The sequence below is a fragment of the Mytilus edulis genome, chromosome 9 (genome assembly GCF_963676685.1).
Source record: "Mytilus edulis chromosome 9, xbMytEdul2.2, whole genome shotgun sequence".
Taxonomy (NCBI): Eukaryota; Metazoa; Mollusca; class Bivalvia; order Mytilida; family Mytilidae; genus Mytilus; species Mytilus edulis.
The window spans coordinates 21,234,826-21,249,413 of record NC_092352.1 but is presented as its reverse complement, the minus strand read 5'-3'; the positions used below and the strand labels follow the sequence as shown (position 1 = coordinate 21,249,413).

Genomic DNA, 14,588 nt, shown 5'->3' with positions numbered 1-14,588 from the left:
CTGAAAACAGACACCATCCTATACATAGTACTCATGTTGAAAACAGACCTCAACCTTTACATAGTACTAATACTAAAACAGACATCAATCTATGCATAGTTCTCATGCTGAAAACACATCAAACTATGCAAAGAACTCATGCTGAAAACATACCTTAACCTATGCATAGTACTCATGCTTAAAACACATCAAACTATGCATAGTACTCATGCTGAAAGCAAACATCAACCTATGCATAGTACTCATTCTGAAATAGACATAATGGTATACATAGTACTAATGCTGAAAATATACATCAAACTATGCTTAGTACTCATGCTGAAAACATACATCAAACTATACATAGTACTCATGCTAAAAACAGACCTCATCCAATGTACTCATGTTAAAAACAGACCTCATCCTATACATAGTACTCGTGCTGAAAACAGACATCATGGTATACATAGAACTCATGCTGAAAACAGACCTCATCCTAAACATAGTACTCATGCTGAAAACAGACCTCATCCTATACATAGTACTCATGTTAAAAACATACATCAAACTATGCCTTGTACTCATACTGACAACATACATCAAACTATGCATAGTACTCATGCTGAAAAGGGACTGAAAACAGACAACAAATATAAAAAAAAAGATGTGGTAGGATTGCCAATGCGACATCTGTCCACAAGAGACCAAAATGACACAGACATTAACAACTATAGGTCACCGTGCAGCCTTTAACAATGAGCAAAGCCCATACGGCATAGTCAGCTATAAAAGGCACGATATTACAATGTAAAACAATTCAAACGAGAAAACTAAGGACCTTATTTATATAAAAAAATGAACAAAAAACAAATATTTAACACATTAACAAACGACAACCACTGGATTACAGGCGCCTGAAGTATACATAGTACACATTCTGAAAACATGCATTATGGTATACATATTACTCATGCAGAAAACACATCAACCCATACTTAGCTACATTCTGACAACATACATCAAACTATTTCTAGTATTCATGCTAGAACAGACCTTATCCTATACATAGTACTCATGTTGAAAACAGACCTCATCCTATACATAGTACTGATGTTGAAACAGACCTCATCCTTTACATAGTACTCATGCAGAAAACATACATCAACCTATATAGCTACACATAGTACTCATGCTGAAAACATACATCAAACTATACATAGTACTCATGCTGAAAACAGACATCAACCTATACATAGTACTCATGCTGAAAACAGACACCAACCTATACATAGTACTCATGCTGAAAAAAGACCTCATCCTATACATAGTACTCATGCTGAAAACAGACCTCATCCTATACATAGTACTCATGCTGAAAACAGACCTCATCCTATACATAGTACTCATGATAAAAACATACATCAAACTATGCATAGTACTCATGCTGAAAACATACATCAAACTATGCATAGTAATCATGCTAAAAACAGACACCATCCTATGCATAGTACTCATGCTGAAAACAGACCTCATCCGTTACATGGTACTCATGCTGAAAACAGACACCATCCTATATAGCTACACATAGTACTCATGATAAAAACATACATCAAACTATGCATAGTACTCATGCTGAAAACAGACACCATCCTATACATAGTACTCATGCTGAAAACAGACATCATCTTATGCATAGTACTCATACTAAAAACAGACAGCATCTTATGCATAGTACTCATGCTGAAAACATACACCAAACTATGTATACTACTCATGCTGAAAACAGAAATCGAAAACAGACATCAACCTATGTCTAGTACTCATGCTGAAAACATACATCATGGTATACATAGTACTCATGCTGAAAACAGACATCAACCTATGTATTGTACCCATGCTGAAAACAGACACCATCCTATACATAGTACTCATGTTGAAAACAGACCTCATCCGATACATAGTACTCATGTTGAAAACAGACCTCAACCTTTACATAGTACTAATACTAAAACAGATATCAATCTATGCATAGTACTCATGCTGAAAACACATCAAACTATGCATAGTACTCATGTTGAAAACAGACATCAACCTTTACATACTACTCAATCCTATACATAGTACTCGTGCTGAAAACAGACATCATGGTATACATAGTACTCATGCTGAAAACAGACATCATGGTATACATAGTACTCATACTGAAAACAGACACCAACCTTTACATAGTACTCATGCTGAAAACAGACACCAACCTTTACATAGTACTCATGCTGAAAACAGACGTCAACCTATGCATAGTACTCATGATAAATACAGACCTCATTCTATTGATAGTACTCATGCTGAAAACAGACATCATCTTTACATAGTACTCATGCTGAAAACAGACATCAACCTATGCATAGTACTCATGCTTAAAACAGACATCATCCTATACATAGTACTCATGCTGAAAACAGATCTCATCCTATACATAGTACTCATGCTGAAAACAGACATCAACCTATTATAGTACTCATGCTGAAAAAAGACATCAAACTATGCATAGTACTCATGCTGAAAACAGACATCAACCTATGCTAGTACTCATGCTGAAAACAGACCTCAACCTATGCATAGTACTCATGATAAATACAGACCTCATCCTATTGATAGTACTCATGCTGAAAACAGACATCAACCTATACATAGTACTCATGCTGAAAACAGACACCAACCTATACATAGTACTCATGCTGAAAAAAGACCTCATCCTATACATAGTACTAATGCTGAAAACAGACCTCATCCTATACATAGTACTCATGCTGAAAACAGACCTCATCCTATACATAGTACTCATGATAAAAACATACATCAAACTATGCATAGTACTCATGCTGAAAACATACATCAAACTATGCATAGTAATCATGCTAAAAACAGACACCATCCTATGCATAGTACTCATGCTGAAAACAGACCTCATCCGTTACATGGTACTCATGCTGAAAACAGACACCATCCTATATAGCTACACATAGTACTCATGATAAAAACATACATCAAACTATGCATAGTACTCATGCTGAAAACAGACACCATCCTATACATAGTACTCATGCTGAAAACAGACATCATCTTATGCATAGTACTCATACTAAAAACAGACAGCATCTTATGCATAGTACTCATGCTGAAAACATACACCAAACTATGTATACTACTCATGCTGAAAACAGAAATCGAAAACAGACATCAACCTATGTCTAGTACTCATGCTGAAAACATACATCATGGTATACATAGTACTCATGCTGAAAACAGACATCAACCTATGTATTGTACCCATGCTAAAAACAGACACCATCCTATACATAGGACTCATGTTGAAAACAGACCTCATCCGATACATAGTACTCATGTTGAAAACAGACCTCAACCTTTACATAGTACTAATACTAAAACAGATATCAATCTATGCATAGTACTCATGCTGAAAACACATCAAACTATGCATAGTACTCATGTTGAAAACAGACATCAACCTTTACATACTACTCATACTTAAAAAAGACATCAACCTATGCATAGTACTCATGCTAAAAACAGACATCATCCTATGTACTCATGTTAAAAACAGACCTAATCCTATACATAGTACTCGTGCTGAAAACAGACATCATGGTATACATAGTACTCATGCTGAAAACAGACATCATGGTATACATAGTACTCATACTGAAAACAGACACCAACCTTTACATAGTACTCATGCTGAAAACAGACACCAACCTTTACATAGTACTCATGCTGAAAACAGACCTCAACCTATGCATAGTACTCATGATAAATACAGACCTCATCCTATTGATAGTACTCATGCTGAAAACAGACATCATCTTTACATAGTACTCATGCTGAAAACAGACATCAACCTATGCATAGTACTCATGCTTAAAACAGACATCATCCTATACATAGTACTCATGCTGAAAACAGATCTCATCCTATACATAGTACTCATGCTGAAAACAGACATCAACCTATTATAGTACTCATGCTGAAAAAAGACATCAAACTATGCATAGTACTCATGCTGAAAACAGACATCAACCTATGTTAGTACTCATGCTGAAAACAGACCTCAACCTATGCATAGAACTCATGATAAATACAGACCTCATCCTATTGATAGTACTCATGCTGAAAACAGACATCATCTTTACATAGTACTCATGCTGAAAACAGACACCAACCTATACATAGTACTCATGCTGAAAAAAGACCTCATCCTATACATAGTACTCATGCTGAAAACAGACCTCATCCTATACATAGTACTCATGCTGAAAACAGACCTCATCCTATACATAGTACTCATGATAAAAACATACATCAAACTATGCATAGTACTCATGCTGAAAACATACATCAAACTATGCATAGTAATCATGCTAAAAACAGACACCATCCTATGCATAGTACTCATGCTGAAAACAGACCTCATCCGTTACATGGTACTCATGCTGAAAACAGACACCATCCTATATAGCTACACATAGTACTCATGATAAAAACATACATCAAACTATGCATAGTACTCATGCTGAAAACAGACACCATCCTATACATAGTACTCATGCTGAAAACAGACATCATCTTATGCATAGTACTCATACTAAAAACAGACAGCATCTTATGCATAGTACTCATGCTGAAAACATACACCAAACTATGTATACTACTCATGCTGAAAACAGAAATCGAAAACAGACATCAACCTATGTCTAGTACTCATGCTGAAAACATACATCATGGTATACATAGTACTCATGCTGAAAACAGACATCAACCTATGTATTGTACCCATGCTGAAAACAGACACCATCCTATACATAGTACTCATGTTGAAAACAGACCTCATCCGATACATAGTACTCATGTTGAAAACAGACCTCAACCTTTACATAGTACTAATACTAAAACAGATATCAATCTATGCATAGTACTCATGCTGAAAACACATCAAACTATGCATAGTACTCATGTTGAAAACAGACATCAACCTTTACATACTACTCATACTTAAAAAAGACATCAACCTATGCATAGTACTCATGCTAAAAACAGACATCATCCTATGTACTCATGTTAAAAACAGACCTAATCCTATACATAGTACTCGTGCTGAAAACAGACATCATGGTATACATAGTACTCATGCTGAAAACAGACATCATGGTATACATAGTACTCATACTGAAAACAGACACCAACCTTTACATAGTACTCATGCTGAAAACAGACACCAACCTTTACATAGTACTCATGCTGAAAACAGACCTCAACCTATGCATAGTACTCATGATAAATACAGACCTCATCCTATTGATAGTACTCATGCTGAAAACAGACATCATCTTTACATAGTACTAATGCTGAAAACAGACATCAACCTATGCGTAGTACTCATGCTTAAAACAGACATCATCCTATACATAGTACTCATGCTGAAAACAGATCTCATCCTATACATAGTACTCATGCTGAAAACAGACATCAACCTATTATAGTACTCATGCTGAAAAAAGACATCAAACTATGCATAGTACTCATGCTGAAAACAGACATCAACCTATGCTAGTACTCATGCTGAAAACAGACCTCATCCTATACATAGTTATCATGCTAAAAACAGACCTCATCCTATACATAGTACTCATGCTGAAAACAGACCTCAACCTATACATAGTACTCATGCTGAAAACAGACATCAACCTATACATAGTACTCTTGCTGAAAACAGACATCATGGTATACATAGTACTTTTGCTGAAAACAGACATCATGGTATACATAGTACTCATTTTGAAAACAGACATCAACCTATACATAGTACTCATGCTGATGTCTGTTTTACTCGTGCTGAAAACAGACACCATCCTATACATAGTACTCATGCTAAAAACAGACATCATGGTATACATAGTACTCATGCTGAAAACAGACACCATCCTATACATAGTACTCATGATAAAAACTGACATCAACCTTTACATAGTACTCATGCTGATGTCTGTTTTACTCGTGCTGAAAACAGACACCATCCTATACATAGTACTCATGCTAAAAACAGACATCATGGTATACATAGTACTCATGCTAAAAACAGACATCATGGTATACATAGTACTCATGCTGAAAACAGACATCAAACTATGCATAGTACTCATACTAAAAACAGACATCAAACTATGCATAGTACTCATTCTGAAAACAGACATCATCCTTTACATAGTACTCATGCTGAAAACAGACATCAACCTATGTCTAGTACTCATGCTGAAAACAGACATCATCCTATACATAGTACTCATGCTGAAAACAGACATCATGGTATATATAGTACTCATGTTAAAAACAGACATCAAACTATGCATAGTACTCATGCTGAAAACAGACCTCATCCTATACATAGTACTCATGCTGAAAACAGACATCAACCTATGCGTAGTACTCATACTGAAAACAGACCTCATCCTATACATAGTACTCATGCTGAAAACAGACATCAAACTTTACATAGTACTCATGTTGAAAACAGACATCATGGTATACATAGTACTCATGCTGAAAACATGCATCAACCTTTACATAGTACTCATACTTAAAAAAGATATCAAGCTATGCATAGTACTCATGCTTAAAACACATCAACATATGCATAGTGCTCATTGTTAAAGGCCGCACAGTGACCTATGTCATTTGGTCTCTTATGGAGAGTTGTCACATTGGCAATCATACCATATATTCATTTGTTATAGTACTCATGCTGAAGACGTACATCATGGTATACATTAGTTCGTGCTCATTGTTGAAGGCCGCACAGTGACCTATGTCATTTGGTCTGTTGTGGAGAGTTGTAACATTGGCAATCATACCATATATTCATTTGTTATAGTACTCATGTTGAAACCCAACATAAAATAAAGAAAGTAATAATACTTTAAATGTTTGATTATTTATTATGTATTTGGACTATTTCATAGAAGTATACATAATTTTTACATGAAATTCAATTTCAGAAAACAATATTTAACATTAAAATTGTTTTATTTCAATTTAAGTACCAGTACATTGTACATCAAATTTCATCAATAAGCAAATGTTTGAAAAGATAAATAGAATATCATTGACATAAAATATGGAAACATTTACTGTGACTTTTAAAAATAGGTAGTGTTGCTATCTATGATGAGTTAATTTATCTCCACCTATTGCAATTCATTCAAATTGCACACCCAATTGTAATTTATTTTAGCAAGCTAGGTCTAGGTCTGTCCATTTTGAAAAAAACAATTTGATATCCACCTATTGGCCTCCCCTTTTTAAAAATCTGGGACCCACCACAATTAATAACATGTTGATTTGTATGGCACATATTCATATAGCTTTGCATAGTAAGTAGTTAACATTATATACCGTAATCAGGACAATTTTATGGCATTATGCCCTTTTTGTAACTATCACAAATTATTATAGAAAGTTGTATAAAAATATATATATTGTAAATACATTGTATAAACATTCACTTAAAACATTTAACAAACATGTCAAAAATGCACATAATTAATATCTTGAAGCATAAAAAAACAGTATACAGTATTATATAAAAGATTATATTATGTTTTTTTTTTGGTTAAACATAAAAATATATTTTTTGAATGAAAATGCTTTTTATATTTCTTATATCCATACATCAATTTTTTACCTTTTCTGCCAGGTATCTCATACTGTTTCAACATATTTTCGATAATTATAAATGATTATGTGAGAATGTACATAATGTGTATATGTTGGGAGTATGAGTATGTAAGTGAAAAAAATTAAGATAACATTTTATCCATGTACACATCAAACATACAAAACATTTACATAAAAATATATCAACTCATCAGTTTCACTTGGGTTAGCACCGTGAAGATCTTATGTTATCTTAATTCCTTCTTTCAAAGTCATGGTGTTCACAGGTCAATGTCATTTAAAGGTCAGGGTTTCTGATAAATCTGTTTCCCTCTGAATGGTTGCCATAGTAAACATATTTACTTTTTCCCCAGGCAGCTGTAAAAAGAAAACAAAGGTATTGCATAAAATGGCTTTGATCTTTTTGATAACTTTAAATTAACTAAGAATGCACACATATAATGCTTCTAAACAAGCTTGTAAATTAAACCAAAGAGAACAACTGTTGATAAAAACAATTAACTTTATATGTCTTTTCCCAGTGTTCAACTTTCTTCTTCTTCTTTCAATACAGTGTCTGACTCTTAAAGTATATAATGACTCTTGCTCGTGTAATCATAAGGCCTTTCCTCCTCCATTATTGAAACCAGCAGTAACTATTTACAGTAGTTATTATTTACAAATTAAAACTATGTACATTTGGGATCTAAGGAGTTCTAGGAGTGAGAAGCTCCTATATATCTTTAAAATCAGACATTTTAAGACTTTTTGTACACTTCAGAATGTAATACAATTTGACAAAAAGAAGATTGTCAGGTGCAAAGTGTGAGTACGTTGTATATTATTATTGAAATCACATAGATGTATGATGCCATGGAGGAAACATCATCTTAACCTTTGAAAGTCATCAATGACCTAATGAATAGCCAATGGTATTGCTGTAATATTGTCTCGTCATTCTCGATAAGCCAATCAATTAAAGCAGATTTTTGTATCACTTTTTCGTATCACACTACATGTAGTGTGATACGAGAAATATCTATTCATGTAAAAAATAGATAACAGGCCACAACCAAAAGGGAATATACAATACTAACCTGAATGCTGATCGGCATTACGTGCAGACTGTGGAAGTGGACTGTAATTTGAATCATCTGTCTCAGGTGATATTTTGGGGTCAGAAATCAGCTGTTGATAAAAGGAAGGTATTGAATGAATTACAAAATAATAGTCAGATGTGACTGGTACAGTCATTATCATTGTGCTTACATGTGTAACCTTGTTTATTAGGTGGCTGCGTAATAAATATTTTCACTATTTTGTCTAGTTTTGATGTGGTATGGTTTTTTGTTGTGACTTATAAAGACATCATTTTGAGAATAGGTCATATTGTTTGATTTTAGAGTGGTATGGATTCTCACCTCTAGCAAATATACTGTGATAAATAAAAACTATCAGTTTTTGAATAAGAGATAAAAAAAAATCTGCTGTACACACACAATATGAAGTTATATTTTTATATTTGAATGCAGAAAAAGAATGAGATATGCTGAGAAAACACTTCATTTTAAACATTTAATTTTACCTCACTGTCCTCTGCCTTGATGACTTTCATAAAAGCACCTTTCTCTTTGGCTGTGAGTAACTCCTCTTGTTTGACTGGTGTGGAGTCTAAGAACTTCAGTTTTGGTAACTTATATAATACATAATACCTAAAATAGTGACAATATATTGTGTCAAAAATAGTTGGGTTATATCAATATTTCTGCATCTATTTTAACAATAAAGATGCATTTAAAAGTTTTTCATGTCAGTATAAGTGAAAATCTTATTGGTAAACCTTTGTACAGGTTGTATATATGTATTTACAGGACAAAGTATAAGTTTTATTTATGAAAAAAGAGATAAGTGCTTTTTTCCAGTGTATGCATCTCAATGTCAAATGTTCAGTTTTCTGATCAGCTCTCCTTATTGATGATAGATAATTGACATTTTGTTTACAGTTGCATTTACTTCAATTTCAAGCAGTTGTATGAGACTGGTTGTCTTTACAAAGAAATTATAGATACAAGCTTTTACCAAGGGAGGTACAGGTATATTTTGAAATTAAAATACTGCTGCATTATTCAACCAAAATTCATACACTGTTAGACTTGGAGTCTACAAAAATCTGTGAAACCATAACCGACATTTTTAACATCATTATATATGTGTAAAGTTCAGGTGGCAAACAAAAAAACCAACTTTACCTGTATCTTTGGTAATCTTCTTCATCATTGTCTGGACTAGATAACTGGTTTGGACATGCTAAGTTCCCCAATAAACTTAGATAGGTTAATGATGGAACATTTTCTGCAAGGTTGTCTAACAAATGATACAAATCTGTTATCTGATGAAGCAGTTAAGGATTAATTTAATTCTTTATTTATTTAAAGAGGATTGCCAACAGCCAGAGGCTACGTGTGGGTCTCCTCAACATAGATATATACAGATTCACAATTATCAAAGTTTTGAATACAAACATGTTAAACACAAGACAAGACAATATGTACAGTACAAGACATACAAATATAATTTGACTACACACCCATCCAATCACTCGCTCATTCTTACTCACATACACACGACTTAACACACATGTATGATTCAGTAATATAGAATAGTGATTATGGAAAGACAATTTTGAGCACAATCAGGTCAAATGGAATATGTGTTTCAAACCTTATATGTTTTATTACAAGAGAAAAAGTTAAGAACAAATAAGTTTATCGAGAAAATCTGTTTGAAGATTTAATAAATCAAAACACACACTCAAACAACTCTAAATTAGTATCTGACATCAGACAAATCATCACTACCTTCTATTAATATTTTGCTCAGATAGTTGGGACATAGATCCCGCAACATTGCTATATTTATATCTGGACAAAGCAGATTCTTAATTTCAAGTAGAAGAGTGATCCGATAGTTCGTGTATTGGGCACAATGAATAAAATAGTGCTCAGTGCTTTCAATACGATTACCTGGGCAGAAATCGCAAAACCTATTTAATGTAAGATTATATTTATACAAGTGGTCATTAAGAGCACTAAGCCCTAAGCGTAATCTAGTATGAATCTTTTTCTCATAACCATTAATTAGTTAAGGATTAGCAACAAAGTCAACTGTAGAAGGGGAGCATTAGGCAGTCATATCTATAAAACATATTTTTTTGCTAGATTGCATTTTAGTGAATTCAAATGCCTTTATTATAGGAATGTTGTTGGCAAAAAGCTTTAAAGCTTATGTTTGTAATATTTCATGTAACCGGACTTAGATAAAATTTTCTATTCTATGTTAATGAGTAGTAGAGTACAATTCAAGTATCACTCAGTAGTACTTAGTATTAAATAACAAAAGTATTTTTCTTTAAATAAAATTGATCTCTTTGAGAACCTCTCTTTCGGCAAATAACTGATTGATCATACTATAATAAATAAACAGAATTTGTTTCAAATGTTTGTGCTAAATGGACATTCAAAATGCATCTGAAAAAAAGGGCTATACCTAGGTTTACACTTTACACTAAAAATGTTTTAGCATTTTCATCACATCAGTACCCTCTGAACACATTTTTTCTGTCCTCTCCAAACATTTGTAAGCAGAATTGGCAAGTCATTAGCGGTTGATAAAGAAATATTACTGAATGGAAAACTAAATAATAGGCTATTTAGGGTATTTGGGAAACCCTAATAAATCTTTCAATAAATCATTTAAGTAGCATGTGCATAACTTCATTCCCTGAAGAAGAATCTGTGACAGTTTTGTGAATAACATGATGTGACCACAAAAATGTTTGGCAGAACAATGTGTATAAAGATAATGTACCCTAAGTGTGTTGATTCAATGCTAAACAAATGAAAATTTTATAGAAAATCCACAGCCTTTATCCTTGTACTCTTATATTTAGCAATTTGATGACTGATAGATAAAGGATTATTGCATGCAGTGCTAGCATTGATTTCCTTAAAACAAGTTTATTAATGTAGTTATTGGTTAAAACAAATAAAAATATGGACCAATCAAGTACACCTTTTACGGTGCGCTCGACTTTAGTTACTTTAGTTATTTTGGTATTTACAGGTTAGTTAGAACTTTTTGTAGAAAATAAACACTAGCACATCATAGAAAAGGAAGTTAGAAATCTATGTTTCAAATTTTATATAAAAAATCTCTGTATTAAAGGCTTTGGAATTTCTATAAAAATCTTGGTTTATTTGCCACAAAGTACTCTTTTTCTAGTAAATGCAATGAAACAGTAAAAAATTATGCTTTCCATCAAGTTTCCCCTTGGTATATGTACTAAATGGCCTATCTCTATTATTCATTATATCTGTAGTTTTGATACGATTGAAGTTTGAAAAATTTGTGCAAAAATATGACAGAAAGGGGTCATAAACCTTAATAGAATAAACCATGACAAAGGAGACATAGAATTTGTTTGATATATATATACAAATATCTGTATATAAGCACTACACAAAATCCCAATAATTGAGAAAAGGATACACAATTTTTGTTTAGTGTGAGTGTGTGAAGATGGTTTAAACGAGGAAACACTACATCATCACTTAATCTGTTGTTATCAAGAACCAGTTCCTCTAAATTCTGAAATCTTTCTAAATCGGATAATGACCTGAAATGAAGATTTATATACATTTGTATTATTAATATTATGTTTCAAATAACCAATGATTTATAAGACATTAGAGTGTACTGGTACATCTTTCAATTATCCCTCATTTCAGGTAAATGTTCTCAGTTTCTTTTTTTGGTTCGAAAAGACTAAGAGGCGGATGAACAAACAAAAGAACAGATGCACAGACTGAAAAACATAATGCCCCTAAATAGGGCATAAAAATGGTCATAGCATGGTCAAGAGAATATGATGACAAATAATCCAACCAAGTATGAAAGCTTTATGTTAAATGGTCACCGTCTATGAATATTTATGAGTTTCAGACAGATAGACTGATGGACAGAGACTATATTTACCATATCTCCCCTTGGCAGGACTCAGAGGAGGAAAAAGGGGGAGGGGGAGAAGCTGTCATACCCATTGAATGGTGTCACTAAAAAGATAAAGAAAAGATTATTCAATGTCCTTAAGAAACTGCTTGTTATTTGTGGTGTACTTTAATGTACAAGCGGTTATTTTTCTTAATTTAATACCTTTAATAGTGCACTTTACCGGTAATAATACATTTATTTTCTCTTCCAGTACATATAAGTACCTAATGTAAGTCCTTGATTTGTTTAATAAAAACTTACTTCAACTGGTTAAAACTCAGATCAAATCTTTTTGAAATAGACGAATATTTTTCAGCAAGATAAGTTGGAATGCATTCTTCATTTTGTCCAATATAAGATAGCTGAAAAGATATCATACCATGAATTAACAAAATACTTAACCAAATGGCATGCCAACGCCTGTCTTGTAATGATTTAGAGACTGTTTGATCTATATTTAGATTTTCTCTGGCCCTATTTGACCAACATTCATGTAAGAACCAAGTTAAATAAAATTGTATATGCATTTTATATATTTCAGAAATATAGAAACTGTTCTTTATTTTATTTAATTTGCAATCGCAAAGAAAACTTTGCCCAAGTAAACTTGGACTGAGCCATTAGACAATGTTGATCTTCTATAGAGTTAACTCAGACAAAGTATAATAAGAAAGACTTGCCCTTAATTAAATGTTATAGATTAGTTCACATAAAAGTAATTTTGACTCTTATAAATGTTGCTGCATTTGTAAATATTAAAAGCTCCTTATAAAAATAATTGATTAAATAGAAGTTTATTACTTCATCATGGCTATTTTATGACTAATAAATCTATATCAATTCAATAAAGATACAGCTCTTTGGTCGAGTTGTTGTCTCATTGACATATTCCCCATTTCCAATCTCAATTTTAAACTGTATACAAATCTAAATTCTTATCTCATTGCAATGTTATTTAGCATATTACATTAAGTTTTAAATCAAATTACCAATCAGAGAAGTAGATTAATTGAAAAAAATAAGAAAGAAAAAATAAACATGATAAATAGATGAAAAAATACATCACTTTGTCTGTAGTCTATTGACTTTTCGAAATAGCTAAAGTCTGCAATAGTTTTTGGATCAATATAAATTAGGTAAGAAGATGTGGCATGACAAGTTATCTTGTAAATTTCTGTAAAACTTCTGTAAGTTTGTTGTGGAGCTGATACATTTGTGTCATAGGAAGGTAGTCAAAACAATTATGGTGTACTAAAAGGGTATTCTATTTTTCATTTTGATGCCACTGTAAGGAGTAAAAGCAAAAAAATAAAATAGCCTTTCAAGATGTCATAATTATTTAGAATAATAGGATGATTTGATCTGTCCTTTTTAGCTTACCAGAGTTTGGAAATATTTTAATCTGTTACATTTTACTTTTAGCATAAATTGTTTGATGCGATATTTCGCAACAATTAAAAATTTGTTATGAACTATTTGTGTCCATATCAATCATTGAATTGGCACATCACTGAACTATCAATATTTATTTTTATTCTTCAACAGTTGCTTCTAATAAATTTCAAATCCCTATTATATATGGGACTGAAGAAACGATTTTACTCTCTCATTAATTAAAGGTCCAATGTTCTGTTGGTTATTTAAACGCTCGACAGACCTGGCCATTTTGAAACTGTTCTATTGCTTCATCTTCATTTATCTCTGGGTTTACTTTCTCTTCAACTTCGTCTGCCATTTTTAGAATCACGTGACTCAGATTTTCACGTCCGGAATTTTACTTCTGTTCCGTCTTTTGTCAACTTTTAGAAAAATTTCAACAGACAATAACAAAA

General features: G+C 32.6%; 6 protein-coding genes across 7 annotated transcripts in view; 5 read left to right on the top strand and 1 right to left on the bottom strand.

Annotated features, from left to right (window-relative positions):
• The first annotated feature begins 351 nt into the window (after positions 1 to 351).
• On the top strand, positions 352 to 1,557 carry LOC139489863 (metacaspase-2-like). Its single transcript, XM_071276710.1, has 2 exons — positions 352 to 648; positions 1,120 to 1,557. Exons 1-2 carry the CDS (start codon positions 352 to 354, stop codon positions 1,555 to 1,557), a joined length of 735 nt encoding a protein of 244 aa, XP_071132811.1.
• A 159-nt stretch (positions 1,558 to 1,716) lies between these two features.
• LOC139489862 (putative uncharacterized protein DDB_G0291608) lies at positions 1,717 to 2,995 on the top strand. Its single transcript, XM_071276709.1, has 2 exons — positions 1,717 to 2,010; positions 2,549 to 2,995. Exons 1-2 carry the CDS (start codon positions 1,717 to 1,719, stop codon positions 2,993 to 2,995), a joined length of 741 nt encoding a protein of 246 aa, XP_071132810.1.
• A 565-nt stretch (positions 2,996 to 3,560) lies between these two features.
• LOC139489861 (putative uncharacterized protein DDB_G0291608) lies at positions 3,561 to 4,516 on the top strand. The gene is made up of 2 exons (XM_071276708.1): positions 3,561 to 3,872; positions 4,178 to 4,516. The coding sequence occupies exons 1-2, from the start codon at positions 3,561 to 3,563 to the stop codon at positions 4,514 to 4,516; spliced, it is 651 nt and encodes a 216-aa protein (XP_071132809.1).
• Positions 4,517 to 5,081: 565 nt separating this feature from the next.
• On the top strand, positions 5,082 to 6,008 carry LOC139489860 (cation channel sperm-associated protein 1-like). Its single transcript, XM_071276707.1, has 2 exons — positions 5,082 to 5,426; positions 5,592 to 6,008. The coding sequence occupies exons 1-2, from the start codon at positions 5,082 to 5,084 to the stop codon at positions 6,006 to 6,008; spliced, it is 762 nt and encodes a 253-aa protein (XP_071132808.1).
• A 210-nt stretch (positions 6,009 to 6,218) lies between these two features.
• On the top strand, positions 6,219 to 6,635 carry LOC139489859 (uncharacterized protein C10orf62 homolog). The gene has a single exon (XM_071276706.1). The coding sequence runs from the start codon at positions 6,219 to 6,221 to the stop codon at positions 6,633 to 6,635; it is 417 nt and encodes a 138-aa protein (XP_071132807.1).
• A 334-nt stretch (positions 6,636 to 6,969) lies between these two features.
• The window catches only part of LOC139489648 (leucine-rich melanocyte differentiation-associated protein-like), a 511,226-nt gene continuing 503,607 nt past the window's right edge, over positions 6,970 to 14,588 (bottom strand). Inside the window, exons 2-8 of one of the 2 annotated variants that reach the window (XM_071276281.1) lie at positions 14,414 to 14,533; positions 13,018 to 13,118; positions 12,256 to 12,382; positions 9,957 to 10,096; positions 9,293 to 9,419; positions 8,805 to 8,895; positions 6,970 to 8,085 (exon numbers count right to left, since the gene is read on the bottom strand). In XM_071276281.1, coding sequence (XP_071132382.1) covers positions 8,006 to 8,085; positions 8,805 to 8,895; positions 9,293 to 9,419; positions 9,957 to 10,096; positions 12,256 to 12,382; positions 13,018 to 13,118; positions 14,414 to 14,491 — 744 coding nt within the window. In that variant the 5' untranslated portion in view covers positions 14,492 to 14,533 and the 3' untranslated portion in view covers positions 6,970 to 8,005. Of the gene's footprint in view, positions 8,086 to 8,804; positions 8,896 to 9,292; positions 9,420 to 9,956; positions 10,097 to 12,255; positions 12,383 to 13,017; positions 13,119 to 14,413; positions 14,537 to 14,588 lie in introns of those variants that run through there. The other variant, XM_071276282.1, reaches the window with a different exon arrangement.